We start from the raw sequence: 13,758 nt of genomic DNA, 5'->3' as shown, positions 1-13,758 counted from the left end.
CATCCATCCATCCATCCATCCATCCATCCATCCATCCATCCATCCATCCATCCATCCATCCATCCATCCAGTATATATAGGATGACAGTTGGTTTGATCTGTATCTCTCTTTTTGCTTTGTTGCCCGCCAGGCATGTCCTCGTGTCAGGTGATCATGATACCGGCCAACACCTTCAAAGTTCTGCCCTGCAAGCTGCGCTCCAACCTGGCGGAGAGGAAGTGGGAGTACAGCGAGAGCGCCGGCCACTTCCTGTACCCCAGCCCCGAGGGCGGGCTGGTGGTGGTGGCGCAGGCGGACCGCCAGGAGACCTACGAGTGCTGGTCGGTGGAGGAGGGCTTCAGGCAGCTGCTGGCCAACTACTGCGTGAGGGGCGAGGCCCGCCAGGAGAGCACCACGGCGGTCGGCCGCTCACGCACCCCCGAGGCGCCGCCGCAGCCCGACTCCCGGGCAACGCAGGGCTCCATTGCGCTGCCGGGGAAGGCACCGCCGCACTCGCCACGGGTCAACGCCAAGACCTACTGGAACGAGCTGATCGCGGTGTGCGCCCTGCTGGCCTCCTCCCTGGTGGTGTTCTCTCTGTTCGTGGCCTACCGGAACCGCGACCGCATGAAGTCCATGCTGAAGGAGGGCGAGTGCCCCAGCGTGCAGCAGAAGAAGCCCAGGGCGGCAGGCAAGCCGGCGGAGAACCTGCCGCTGAACAGCGCCGCCGTGCCCGCCTCCATCCCGGATCACAAGGGCTACCAGGCCCTCAACGACAACCACATTTGCAGCACGCCTCCGCAGGAGCCCTCGCCCGACAACGGCAAGGGCTTCTCCTCCGCGTCAGAGACGAGGCCCCTGAACATGAAGGAGAGCCACGTGGAGATCTCCCCGACGTGCCCGAGGCCGCGGGTCAGACTGGGCTCGGAGATTAAAGACTCCATTGTGTGAGGAGGACCGCTCTGTGGAGCTCTGCGTGGGAGATTCAACAGTTACAGTTGTGGGTTTAGGGTCAGGGCGACTGACCGAAACTATTGAACTGAAAGGAGAAGAGTGCACTTACTGAGAGAAAACAAGAGAAGGCGGACAGAGGGAACACTGACAAGCAACAAACTCTCCCGAGTGACATTTCATAACACTGATTTTGCACTTTGTCTCTTTTCTTTTTGCCCCTGAGGTCAGTGCTTAGTTCCTTTTCTAGTCACTCCCTGTTTTTTATAGTGCACTTGAAACACAACATAGAAGGTAGCTTATCCAGTTTGCCTTCAGACTTTTGAAGCTGTGCTGTGATGCTTATTGTGGGCATTTGGCAGCTGTTCCTGTTGTTTTAAGCTCTGAAGTGATTCAGTGTTTCTATGCTTCGCCGCTCATTCCGTCCAAATGGTCTGTGGCTGTTGAGTGATGTTCTGTGGGTCCATCGCTGACCAGAGGTTCCCTGTAGCACCAGGTTGGCCTGTCCCTCACTGAGAGCGTGAAGGGGATTCTACTATTCTCTCTCGTCTAAAACCCTTAAACAAAAAAACACTGTTTATTAGTTAATTATTAGTCCTCATCAGTTCACACTAGCACAGCTGGCAATCCATGGTATTCTATACTTTTGGATAGATACAACATCATTTGATCAGACAAACAGAATGGGAACCGTGGAGAAAGAGATGGGCTGGCCACACAAGACACAGCAAAAAGAGGAACCAATCAGAGAGAGACAGGGACCATCTGGAATGAAATGAGTAAAAGAGCACAAAGCCGGACTCGCCAGAGCGCAGAGGTGGAGGCCCTGTGCTCCTCCGGGAGCTTATAGGATTAGATGAGGTGAATCAAGACTTAATCAGTTCCACCTGTGGTAATGGAGGATTGAGGAAAAACAAGCGTTATCCCCTCTGAAATGCAGAGTAACACGTATTCATGGATATGCTGCCTAGAATTAATGATCCGTGCACTACAGACACAATGGGTTTAAACGTGCCCTCGTGACGAGGGGCCGCCCTCATTCCAGGTATTACCCTGTCGTTCACCCTGAAGCTAGCAGACTATGCAAAGCACAAAATGTGAAGTGAGGTGAAAAGAAGGGCCGTGAGATCTTCACCCGAGACTGTGCAAGCACACAGGTGTCAGCACAATGTTCTTTACTTAGGATAAGTGGCATTATATTCACACGTAATTGAGTATGCAAGTGATTTTGAGCCTCTTTTGTGTGTGTGTTCTTGTAATGTCAAGCGGAACCACAGGCTCTGTCATCCAGTCAGTTGATACAGTGGTCCAGGTATAAATGGGCTGCTGAGTAAGATTATGTCAACCAGGCAAACACTCTCCAAAACACACCCAATAAAACCATCCAGGATCTGAGCGCCCTGCCCTGACACCATTAGAGTCGCTGGCCAGCAGAGGAACCACGGTAGTGTAGGGTAAGGAAACCCAGGCAGACAGTGGTATATGATTCTCATAGTGTTGTTGATTTGGACAAAAACACCTGACAGCCATTAACTCAGCAAAGCAACTTTATGTTATGCCCAAAAAACAACCTTTTTGTTTTAAGCACGTGTCTAATGTTTCACTCCCAGACACAACTAGTTTGCTAATCTCCAGTGTGTTAGATATCCGCCAGCATGCTGGATCAGACCGTGCTGTGTGACACTCATGATGGAGCCTCTCAGAGAGACCATTACCCACCATCACCGCTGGTTAAGTGACAGTAACGACTAGGTTTTATCAATGGACCCTACACTATCGGAACAGTCTTGGACCCATAATGGGGGAATGTGTGTTTAAAACATTGCGATTGTTGGATCAAACCAAATAAACACTAATTTATATGAGAAGCAAGGCCTCTCTGTCAGGCACAAGGTGCCACTACAGTTGTGCATTTTTAGCTGATCATAATTAGGAATATATATAAAAATGTCTCCATTTCAAATTGAAGAATAAAATGTTTTAAAGTTTTCAATGCAACACACTCCTCCAACGTGTTGATGTTATTTAAGCGTGTTCTAGATATTTTACAAGGGAATCACAATTTCACAACTTTTGACAAGAAATGCCAAAAAGCATATTGCTTAAGGACTGGTAGCTGAGTGTATGGTACTGTATATTATGTACATTGGGTAATGTATCTAAGGGGACTTGTGAATGGCTTGTGTAAGATTGTGGTTCATGTGAAAAACCAGCAAACACCTTAACTCAGAATGCGTTGTTTTTGCACAGAATGTTGGAAAGCCTTAGTTTGGTGCACGTGGGGAATCTGTTGACAATTCTGTAGCAGGTTGGTAAAGTTGTATAAATGCCTTCGAGACAAATTCAAGGATCAAGAGTTGTGTCTCTTGGGATGCTAAAATGCTTTCTTGGTTTCATTGTTATCTAACCACAACCAGGCAGACATAGAGTAACCTGTTGTAGGACATGGGATAGGATATATCCTGTAAAGCAGGATAGACTGTAGAGCTCTACTGGGCATGCCCAACAATACGATACACAAACATCAGTATTGAACACTTTTAGATTATGGCCAGTATCAGCACTAATAGATCTGTTAGAATGGTTTTGTCCTTGGTCAAATTAAGTACTTTTTGTAAGTAAATCATACAAGGGCAAACTGAACTAGTTTCAACCTGAAGAGGATCACCTCTATCTAGCATCTACAAAGCTTGTGGACTCAATCAAGGGTTCAAAAACTTGTTCATACATACTCAAACAGAAGTAAACGAATGGCAGCTTAAGTTAAGTGGTTATGTGATCTGAACTATAATACTCGAATACAGGACAAAAGTGATATGGTAGCAAACCACTACCTGGCTCATGCATCGATGTTGTTTTACTCCCATCCCAGCTTCAGATGAGTTATGGACAGGTCAGTGGACAAACATACGTTTCTGAGACATATAGCCAATGCTAAGTTGCAGCATGGCGCATCTGTCTTTCTGTTGGGGAACCACTCTAAGTCAAGCCTTCTATTTGTCACAGTACTGTTTGGACTCATATCACCATGTATTGTACGTTTGTAAAATGTGTTTTTTTGTAAATTGATCTGCCAATGTAAAAAACAAAAAACTGTTGTGAATTGTATTTTTTGTATCATACATCACTACTGTTTCTGTTGTTTGTATTGTATTGTACATAAAAGCACTTTATTTTCATTTTTCAAATAAAGATAAATGAATTCATTTTTTGCTTAATCGTGGCCTTCAAATGAACTACCATGTGAACAATTAGCTGAACACATTACTGCCTCGTCACAGCACAGCTTTTCTTATAGGCTACATGTACTCAGTGCACGTCCATAAATGATAATGGATACAGGAACAGTATTTGCCTGCTGTTACTGTGTGGCCATCATCATTAATAGTTAGCCATTCAGAAAAAGTATGATGTGAAATGTCTTTTCTGATGTATGAACTGCTCCATGATTTATACAGTGCATATTTAGCAGTGACTGTCTTCTGTCAACATATCAGCCACATATTGTAGATGGAGCTCAGTGTTTGCTCACACATTCCACTGGGCTCCACCACCAGCAAACACACGTGGCCTACACGTTATGTTTTATAGCCTACAGCAGTCACAGTAGGTAGGCAGACATGTGTCCTTGATAAAGAACACAGTCCACACCTTGAAGGAAAACAACAAATCTGTGATATTCCTCGCTACACCCTAGCCTTATCTCTCTTATGCAAATAGGGATCACACGATGGCCTTGCTCTATTAACACTAGTCAGCAGCTGCTGCAATCACTTGGTCGGATTACACGCGAGCCTACATGAGATTCGGTCATTGGCGTGGGAGTTTCATTTCATGAATACCTGAACTCACGAACGGTGCAAGTGGGGGGGGAGTCGTTGGAAGTTGGGCTTTTATTGTATTACCGGTTTTAGTCTATATATTTCTGGATATCAAAGTTGTCCTGATTTGTATGCACAAGATTTGACCAGACACGGACTTCATGAAAGTTTTCTGGTCGCAATAATGAACCGCCCTAATCTAAGGACATTGTTTTCAGCGTGTGATGTTAATAAATCGGGCCTGATCGAGTATGAGGATTTCACAGTTGTCTGTCGAGAGCTCAGTGTACCTGACCATGAAAAAAAGTCTTTATTTACCAAATTCGACGCTGACGCAGAAGGATGCATCAATTTCAACAAATTTTCCTTACGGTTTCAAGAGGTTTCCGAAACATTGGATTTAGCCTCATTCGGTGGGTCTGTCCAAGCTCAAGCAGGTCCATTGGACGAATTTCAGGACCTGGTAGATGGCGCAGGTGCTGTACTCTCAGAAAGGCAAGTCTTGTGTGAATGAGACTTTACCTGATGGACTGCATTGTAAAGGTATGGATCATTCGTTTATGTGCACTTTTTTTCTTTCCCTGCAGGCTACAGCAGCAGTTGGCCGGCTTGTACCAAGCCCTCCATTCCTCCTCAGAATGTCAGTTGTTGCAACAATATGAAGGTGTTATTCATGCTTTTGTACGTGAGAACATGGACCACAAGCTGGAGAACCAGCGGCTGGGGGGCAGTCTGAAGCGGTAAGGGACCAAATGCTTGGCAGATCTGATATTTTAAGAGGTTTAGGTATGATCAAGATGGTATGAAAGACTGGGAGACATAAAGATGTATCCCAAGTTGTTGTCTTGAGCACTAGGACAGTTGGGCTACATTATAAACGCGTTTGACGCGTGACGCGTTGCATCTTCTTTAATGACTTGTGGGGGGCTTTCCCGAGCTTTACTGCCTTACAAGCGATCTCACTAAACATTTGCCACGGGAATTCATACCTAAACTGGGGAGGAGCCTCCATGGCTCAGCTCCTCAGAGGTATGATAATGGGTCAGCTCAGTGGCATTTCACGAGAACGCGCTGACGTTTCTCCCTCAAGGAAGTAAGGCCTATGTGTTGCTCTGCCTGTTCTCTCCATTGTCTCCCTGTCCCATGTGTTGTTAATTCTCACTCTTCAAGATTAGTCACCTGTGGAATCTGCCATCCCAGGGGCCTCCCCTGTCTGAACCAGACATGCGCAGTCACTGACAGCAGAGTTCAGGAGTAGCCTAGTATGAGAGAGGTCCTGTTCAAAGTAAACTGTTGAAACTCAGTGGTGAGGGTCTTGGGTGTGGATGCAGCTTTTTTACAGGTTATTGCTAGTGTAGCAATGAAGGTGTAATTTTGTCACCATATTTCCTTACTCATCACTGGGCTTGGACCAGCTTGGTGTAATTCACTCGCACCAGCTTCCAGGAGGATATCGAAGCCGCATATTCCTTTGTGTTGTGACAGAATGGAGGAGAGAAACAGCAGTCAGCTCGTTGAGCTGGAGGAGGACATACAACAGAAACTTGCCCAAGTCGAGGTTCGTGTGAGAGAGGAGGTAAGCGGCAAATATATTACCAATTACCACAGGATATTACACGCTGTGAGAGTTAAAATGGATGGTAAATGGTAAATGCATTATTCAAAGTGCTTTACAATGGCCTCTCATTCACCCATTCACACACATTCCCACACCAGTGGCGGCAGCTGCCATGCAAGGTGCCAGCCTGCTCATTGGGAGCAATTTAGGGTTCAGTGTCTTGCCCAAGGACACTTTGACGTGTGGACAGGAGCAGCCAGGATTCGAACCGCCGACCCCACGATCATTCGACGACGCCCACTACCTCCTGAGTCACAACCACCCCCTGACTAATGTCAGTTAGTATCAACAATTGTCTAAATATGTGAAAGGTTGCTGTGAAAACAAACTAAATCTATTTGGTTGAGATGGCTCTATAGCATCATTAAAAGAGTGTGGCGTGACAGGTGTGTACTAATATACTTTAGACAGATTCTGGGTGGGGAAGGGGGGGAGAGGGGGTAATTGTAACAGGCATTTACACACAAGGGGGTTCTTTGGAAATGAGATGCAACAAGCAGGAGCTGTTTTATTTCATATTTTAAGAGGAGCAACCAGCCACCTCTGTCCTGCTTCATGTGCGGGTCTTCACCTGCATATTTGAGGCGAAGGAAATCGCAGCCGGTTCCATCTTACAAAGGCCCCTCTGTACAGCAGAGTAAAAGCCTCTCTTTGAGGCCTGGGCCAGTGAGTAGTTCTCTCTCCCCCCACCCCCCTGCCCTCTCTCTCTCTCTCTCTCTCCCCTCTTTCTCCTTGTATTGAATTCCCTATATGAACTCTGCGATTTAGTTCAGGCATAGGTATGGCCGCCTAAGGGGTCCTAATGCCTCGGGAGTTTGTTAGAGAAAATCTCCATGGTAACGTCAGTTGCTGAATGAATAACAGGCTAGACGTATACGTTCGTGAAGAAGAATCAAGAACCAGAACTAACCGTTGTATAACAGAATGTTTATGCTATGATTCTAAACCCGATTATTATGCTAGTTTGAGCTGTGAATGTTTGTATAGTGTTTATAAGAGGCACTTAAAAGATACTTGTTTGGTTGTTGCTGGCGATCTTTACCTGGTTGGATTGGCCTTCCGTTCTGTGTCCCTGCCGTTTGAGTAGAGTGTGAACTACTGTCATTACAAGCGTATTGTAATCGCGATAAGCCCTTGTTATGCATATGTAGGCCATTGTAATCAATGTGCTGTTAAATAAGCTATCGTTATGTGTGAAGATGTGACTATTTCATCCCTCAGTGTTACCTTGTATTACTGTAAGCTTTACCTCCTTGGTGCTAGCCTATTGCTGTTGGTCACAGCCTTTTATGTTACTTATTTCCAGATACCATGCATACCATGCATACCATGTACATGCCATGGGCCTGTTCAACTTGAAGCTTCAGTAAAGAGCCAAAGACTGTTCCCTGCCTCCGTGTCCACTCACTCCCTAATCAGATCCCTCTGTGGATGGGAAAGTGGTCCCAGCGCCCTAACAGGCTTTAGAGCTGAATACTTTTTTTTTGCGATCAATTTTTTATTGACACCATTCTTCAACACATTAAATATGATTGTGTATCGTAAACACGACACTTATCAGGTGGTGTACAAAAAAGGAACAGCCCAACCCCTCGCCCACCCCCCAGAGCTGAATACTTTTAACACTCCTCTTCCCCCTCACTCTCCTTGGGTTTCCTGGCTGTTGTAGGAGCACAGAAAAATGGAGGAAGTCATGGCCACCCTTCAGCAGAGGCATGGGAATGAGTTGGCAGACCTGCAGGCAGCTGTGGACAGGCTGTTGAAGGTACGGTTCTGTGGACAGGCTGTTGAAGGTACGGTTCTGTGGACAGGCTGTTGAAGGTACGGTTCTGTGGACAGGCTGTTGAAGGTACGGTTCTGTGGACAGGCTGTTGAAGGTACGGTTCTGTGGACAGGCTGTTGAAGGTACGGTTCTGTGGACAGGCTGTTGAAGGTACGGTTCTGTGGACAGGCTGTTGAAGGTACGGTTCTGTGGACAGGCTGTTGAAGGTACGGTGCTGTGGACAGGCTGTTGAAGGTACGGTTCTGTGGACAGGCAGTTGAAGGTACGGTTCTGTGGACAGGTTGTTGAAGGTACGGTGCTGTGGACAGGCTGTTGAAGGTACGGTTGTCACTGTGACTCCTCACACCTCATCCCTGTTTTGTTTTTAATTTTCCCCTCCCATGGACTGACAGTAAAGTTTATGGTGATATTAATTCACATGACATTCATTGCATTTGTCATTATTTCTCTACTCTAGCACCAAGAGGAATCTGAACATAACAGTTCAAGGGAGGACGTTGACAAATTATGTAACCAACTGAGAGAGCTTACACAGGTAGGAATTTTATTTGAATATACTATATTTACATAATATAGTATATTCCAGCATCACTGAGATGTCGCCTCACAGCAAGAAGGTCACAAGTTCGATTCCCGCTTGGGACGCTGTCGGCACTGGGGATGTTCTCCCCAGGGTTGTCAGGTTCTTAGGTGGGGTATCTCCTCAGGGTTGTCAAGTACACAGGTGGGGTATCTCCTCAGGGTTGTCAAGTACACAGGTGGGGTATCTCCTCAGGGTTGTCAGGTACTCAGGTGGGGTATTTTCCGGGCGTGTCTCTGTGTGGAGTTTGCAGTCCTGGTCAAATCACTTGAGAGTGTACAATACTGCTCATGGCTGCCCTTGGAGGAAGGACGTTACGGATGGGTTAAAAGCAGAGAAACATTTCAACAGTGGATGCTCCTGCTTCGTGTGTGTGTGTGTGTCTCAGCGTTGCCGCCTCCCTACCCCATGTGCTGTGTTCACTGTGTGAGAAATAAAAGATGTTTGATGTTTTTTTTTTTTTTTTGTCTCCTCAGGACAATGAGCATTTGCGTGGCTCCCTCCTGAACGCACAGACAAACATCTCTATAATGCAGGTAGAGATGGACGAGCTGAAGAACATGTACGCTGACCAGAAACTTCAACATGAAAGGTGAGAGAGCGGACTTTGTGCTTGTGTTCAATTCTCTACGCAAATGTAATGTATTGCAGGCCATAAAAGACGTTTCCTATCTTTTCACAGAGAGTGTGATGACTTGAAGGGGATGGTTATGGAATACCAGTCTTATTCGAGTCGTGTTGATCTCCTCCAGTAAGTCTGTCTGACATGATTGTAAGTTAGGAATGTTTTTGTCGCACCTCAGGCAAGCGTGTATCAAGCATGCACGTACCTTATCTTCATTGTAAGACTGAAATCATAGATGTCTATCAGAGTGGTGATATGGTGAAAAATGACTTATTTCTTAGGGAAATGAACCAAAAGCTGTACGACAGCAATGATGGGTTACGCTCGGCCTTAATCAAGGATGTTACGTCACCTAAAAGGAAGGTAAGTCGACTGTTTTCATTCAAGATTATGGTGATTTATCTGTAATGTAATGATTTATCTGACCCTCGTTCAAACTTTATACGGGCCTCGGCCTGCTCTGCTAAACAGCTGTCGCCCATGCCCAAGGACGAACACCCAGCCCGGCGAATGAAACCCCTTCGGCAGAGCACACTGAACCACAGCAGGTACACAAGTTATCCTCCAATATCTGGACATAAAGATAAACCATTAGGTTTTTATTTATTTAAGAAAGGCATGCTTTTTGTTTTTTGGCATATTACGAAACAAGAAGTTTTGAAGAAGGCATACAATATAACAAACACCATTTGTAAGATCACTAAATACTATTAATCTGTTAGCAATGTAGGCTTGTTTTATTCCCACCCCCATTACCTGCCCGTCTGAGGTGTGAAAAGCTCAATTTTTGAAGGGAGATTTCCCAGCTATCTGATTTTAGATCTACCAACATCAAGCATATCTTCTTCAGATATTGACAGATTTCAAAGTATGACACACCATTTACAATCTGTAATCTTACAATCTGCATTTTCATAATCTGTAAAAAAAAAAGAAAAGAAAATTGACCTTGACATGAGGCACAAAACACCAACTCCTGTCACATACAGTATGTACAGTCCATAGGTCCATACATATTTGGACATTGATAAAGTGTTCATAATTTTGGCTCTGTACACCAGCACCACTACCACCAATGGATTTGAAATGAAACTATCAAGATGTGCTTTAAATGCAGACTTTCAGCTTTAATTTGAGGGCATTTACATCCAAATCAGATGAACAGTTTAGGAATTACAAACAATGTTATATGTGGTCGCCCCTTTTTTAAGGGACCAAAAGTATTTGGACAATTGGCTGCTCAGCTGTCCCATGGACACGTGTGTTATTCCCTCGTTATTTCATTTACAGTACATAGAGCAGGTGAAAGGTCTAAAGTTAATTTCAAGTGTGGTACTTGCATTTGGAATATGTTGCTGTCAACTCGCTATATGAAATCCAAAGAGCTGTAACTCAGTGAAGCAAGCCATCATTAGGCTGAGAAATCCGAACAGACCCATCAGAGAGAGAGCAAACACATCAGTGTGGCCAAATCAACTGTTTGGTACATTCTTAGAAGAAAGAACGCAGTGGTGAGCTCAGCAACACCAAAAGACCTGGAAGAAAACAACTGTTATGGATGACAGAATAATTATTTCCCTGGTGAAGAAAGACCCTTTCACAACAGTTGGCCAGATCAAGAACACTCCCCAGGAGGTAGCGTATCTGTGTCAACATTCAAGAGAAGACTTCAGTAAATACAGAGGGTTCACCACAACATGTAAAACTCAAAAACAGGAAGAATAGTTAGAGTTTGCCAAAACGCATCTAAAAGGCATGTATAGTTCTGCTACAGTATAAATGATAAATGCTGACAAAAGCAGCAGGAGGAATTCTGAAATTTTTGTGTCAATCTGCACATATTCAGCCAAATACTTCAGAACTCTTTGGACGGAGCTTCACACTGCAGATAGACAATGACTTGAAGCATACTGCGAAAGCAACCAAAGAGTTTTTCGAGGCAAAGAAGTAGAATGTTCTACAATAGCCACGTCAATCACCTGAATCCAATTGAGCGTGCATTTCACTTGCTGAAGACAAAACTGAAGGGCAACCGCCCAAAGAACAAGCAGGAACTGAAGACAGTTGCAGTAGAGGCCTGGCAGAGCATCACCAGGGACGATACCCGGCATCTGGTGATATCTACAGTATGGGTTCCAGACTTCAGGCTATCATTGACTGCAAAGGATTTGCAACCAAATATTAAAAATTACCATTTGATTTATGATTGTTAGTTTGATTAATTACTTTTGGTCCCTTAAAAAGGGGGATTCCACATATTAAATGTGTTGTTCTGAAAGTAATTAAAGCACACATTGAATGTTTCATTTCAAATCCATTGTGGTGGTGTACAGAGCCCAAATGATATAAATTGTGTCAATGTCCAAATATTTATTGACCTAACTATGTCCATGTTTTGGTGCAGTTCAGTGCAAGATGTCTCGGCTGTGAGTAAAATGGAGTACTCCCACGTGGCCAGCTGGGCTGATAAGTACCTGGACAGTGGCGTTGTTGTGGAGAGAGCCGACAGCTCAGCCAGTGAATATGACAGTGATGACAGCATGGTTTCTGTAGAGACTGTGCACCGCAGTTACTCATATGTCCCATCAGAAATTGAGGTAAGTTTAACGTACGTGTGTTGTGTGTGTTTTCTTGTTAAACTATCCTTGTGGGGACCAAATTAAGGATAGTGAAAAGAAAAAACATTCATTGTGGGGACATTTTTATGGGCCCCACAAGGTTAGGGTTAATTGTTATGTTTAGGGGTTATAGGTTTATGGATCAAAGGTTATATTTAGGGTTAGGTTTACATTTAATGGCCACGGTTAGGTTTAGGAGGGCCCAAAGGATATAAAAACAAACCTGTGTGTTTGTTTGTATGACCAAGTACTGGTATTGTTAAATTAAGATTTTCATGGTTTAATCATCTACTGTACCTCTACCCTAGATATCGGACATGAAATCAGAGGCAACATTGTCAGCTGTTCCCAGCTCCACTTCTTCTTCTGTCAGAAAACACTTGTCTGCCTTTCCCACTGAGGTGAAGCATTCAGATTATTTGCATAAAGTGAAGTGTTCCAACGTAGATGGATGTTATTGGCAAATGGCAATGGTATAAATATGAAGACAGAAAATTAGATATCCTTCCAAATCTGTTTTTCCTGGTTCCTGGTAGTTAACAGAAGCAGACATGGTTGAAACTGAGGGCCCTGCTCCGATGTATCGCCTGGTGCTAGCGGGGAACACGGGGTCGGGGAAGTCCAGCTTCCTGCTTAGGCTGAGTATTAATGAGTTCAGGAGAGACATGCAGACAACATTGGGTAAGGACAAGTACAGAACAGAAAGCTAACACAACTGACATAAAAACAAAGGAAACAAATGTGACATTTGAAATGACATTTTGCCTTCTAGGAGTTGATTTCCAAATCAAGAAGATGCTGGTGGATGGGGAGACAACTAACCTCCAGATATGGGACACTGCTGGACAGGAGAGGTGTGCATGTAATTCACAATTCAATAGTGTGTCAAGCCAACCGGAATTGCTAGGAATTAAATTATGAAATTATAGTGCAACTCATTTGAGAGATGTCGGTAAGTAAGCATGTTGTCTTCCTGATACTGTACTTTAGGTTCCGAAGCATTGCCAGGTCTTACTTCCGTAAAGCCCACGGAGTCTTACTGCTATATGATGTCACGTCTGAGTCTAGCTTCCTGAGTGTTAGGGAGTGGGTGGACCAGATTCAGGTATGATTCACGGCTTGTTCTCTAATGACTCTTACTGCAGGATGTCACACAAGCGGATGTCGTAGTCGAGTGGCTCGTTACGACTGAACTACTGTGCATTAGCTTACAATGGCACAAAAACGCACACGTACACAGATAAATATAAACAATTGCAACTGCATGTTTCTCAGGAACCCTTTAATAAAACACATTGTGTTGTTTGGCCAGGACTCTACAGATGAGCAGGTCCCCATGTGTCTGATTGGGAACAAGGTGGACCTGCGGGCAGAGCAGCCCCAGGGAAGCTGTGTGAGCACCAAGGATGGGGAGAGGCTGGCTAGGGTATGACCTGCCTTTCACCAGACAAGGACAAGGTGATCCTAGGTCGATCATCCATGTTGATAACTAATTGTCCTTCTGTTGGCAGACATACAATTCTCTGTTCTGTGAGACAAGTGCCAAAGAGGGAACCAACGTGGTGGAGACGGTGCTTCACCTTGCAAGGTAGGGGAGGAATTAACAGGACAAGGTTAAGCTTCATTTCCCATCTTGAAAAGTATATTGTTTTGTTTACAAGGCTTTGCATGTATCTTAGAGCGGTGAAGAAAAATGTGAAACTGAGACAACGGTCCGAATCACAAGTCAAGTTGAGTCTAACCAAGCCAAAGAAGACTCTCAGCAAATGCTGTGACAATTAA

At 44.8% G+C, this 13,758-nt stretch overlaps 2 protein-coding genes across 2 annotated transcripts in view; both read left to right on the top strand.

Annotated features, from left to right (window-relative positions):
* sema4ba (sema domain, immunoglobulin domain (Ig), transmembrane domain (TM) and short cytoplasmic domain, (semaphorin) 4Ba) overlaps positions 1 to 4,079 on the top strand; it is a 43,067-nt gene extending 38,988 nt beyond the window's left edge. Inside the window, exon 16 of the mRNA XM_084453224.1 lies at positions 132 to 4,079. Within this exon, the coding sequence (XP_084309350.1) occupies positions 132 to 931 (800 nt within the window). The 3' untranslated portion in view covers positions 932 to 4,079. The remainder of the gene's footprint in view (positions 1 to 131) is intronic.
* An 857-nt stretch (positions 4,080 to 4,936) lies between these two features.
* Positions 4,937 to 13,758, top strand: rasef2 (RAS and EF-hand domain containing 2; the record flags this gene model as incomplete). Its single annotated transcript, XM_084452494.1, has 17 exons — positions 4,937 to 5,256; positions 5,340 to 5,492; positions 6,238 to 6,328; positions 8,040 to 8,135; positions 8,611 to 8,688; positions 9,210 to 9,325; positions 9,416 to 9,484; positions 9,640 to 9,721; positions 9,830 to 9,906; positions 11,763 to 11,955; positions 12,285 to 12,344; positions 12,513 to 12,657; positions 12,749 to 12,830; positions 12,967 to 13,081; positions 13,289 to 13,402; positions 13,488 to 13,564; positions 13,656 to 13,758. The coding sequence occupies 17 exons, from the start codon at positions 4,937 to 4,939 to the stop codon at positions 13,756 to 13,758; spliced, it is 1,971 nt and encodes a 656-aa protein (XP_084308620.1).

This window comes from Borostomias antarcticus, assembly GCF_949987555.1.
Source record: "Borostomias antarcticus genome assembly, chromosome: 18".
NCBI classification, from domain to species: domain Eukaryota; kingdom Metazoa; phylum Chordata; class Actinopteri; order Stomiiformes; family Stomiidae; genus Borostomias; species Borostomias antarcticus.
Note: the sequence above shows the minus strand (reverse complement) of the source record. Positions and strands in the feature narration are given on the sequence as shown.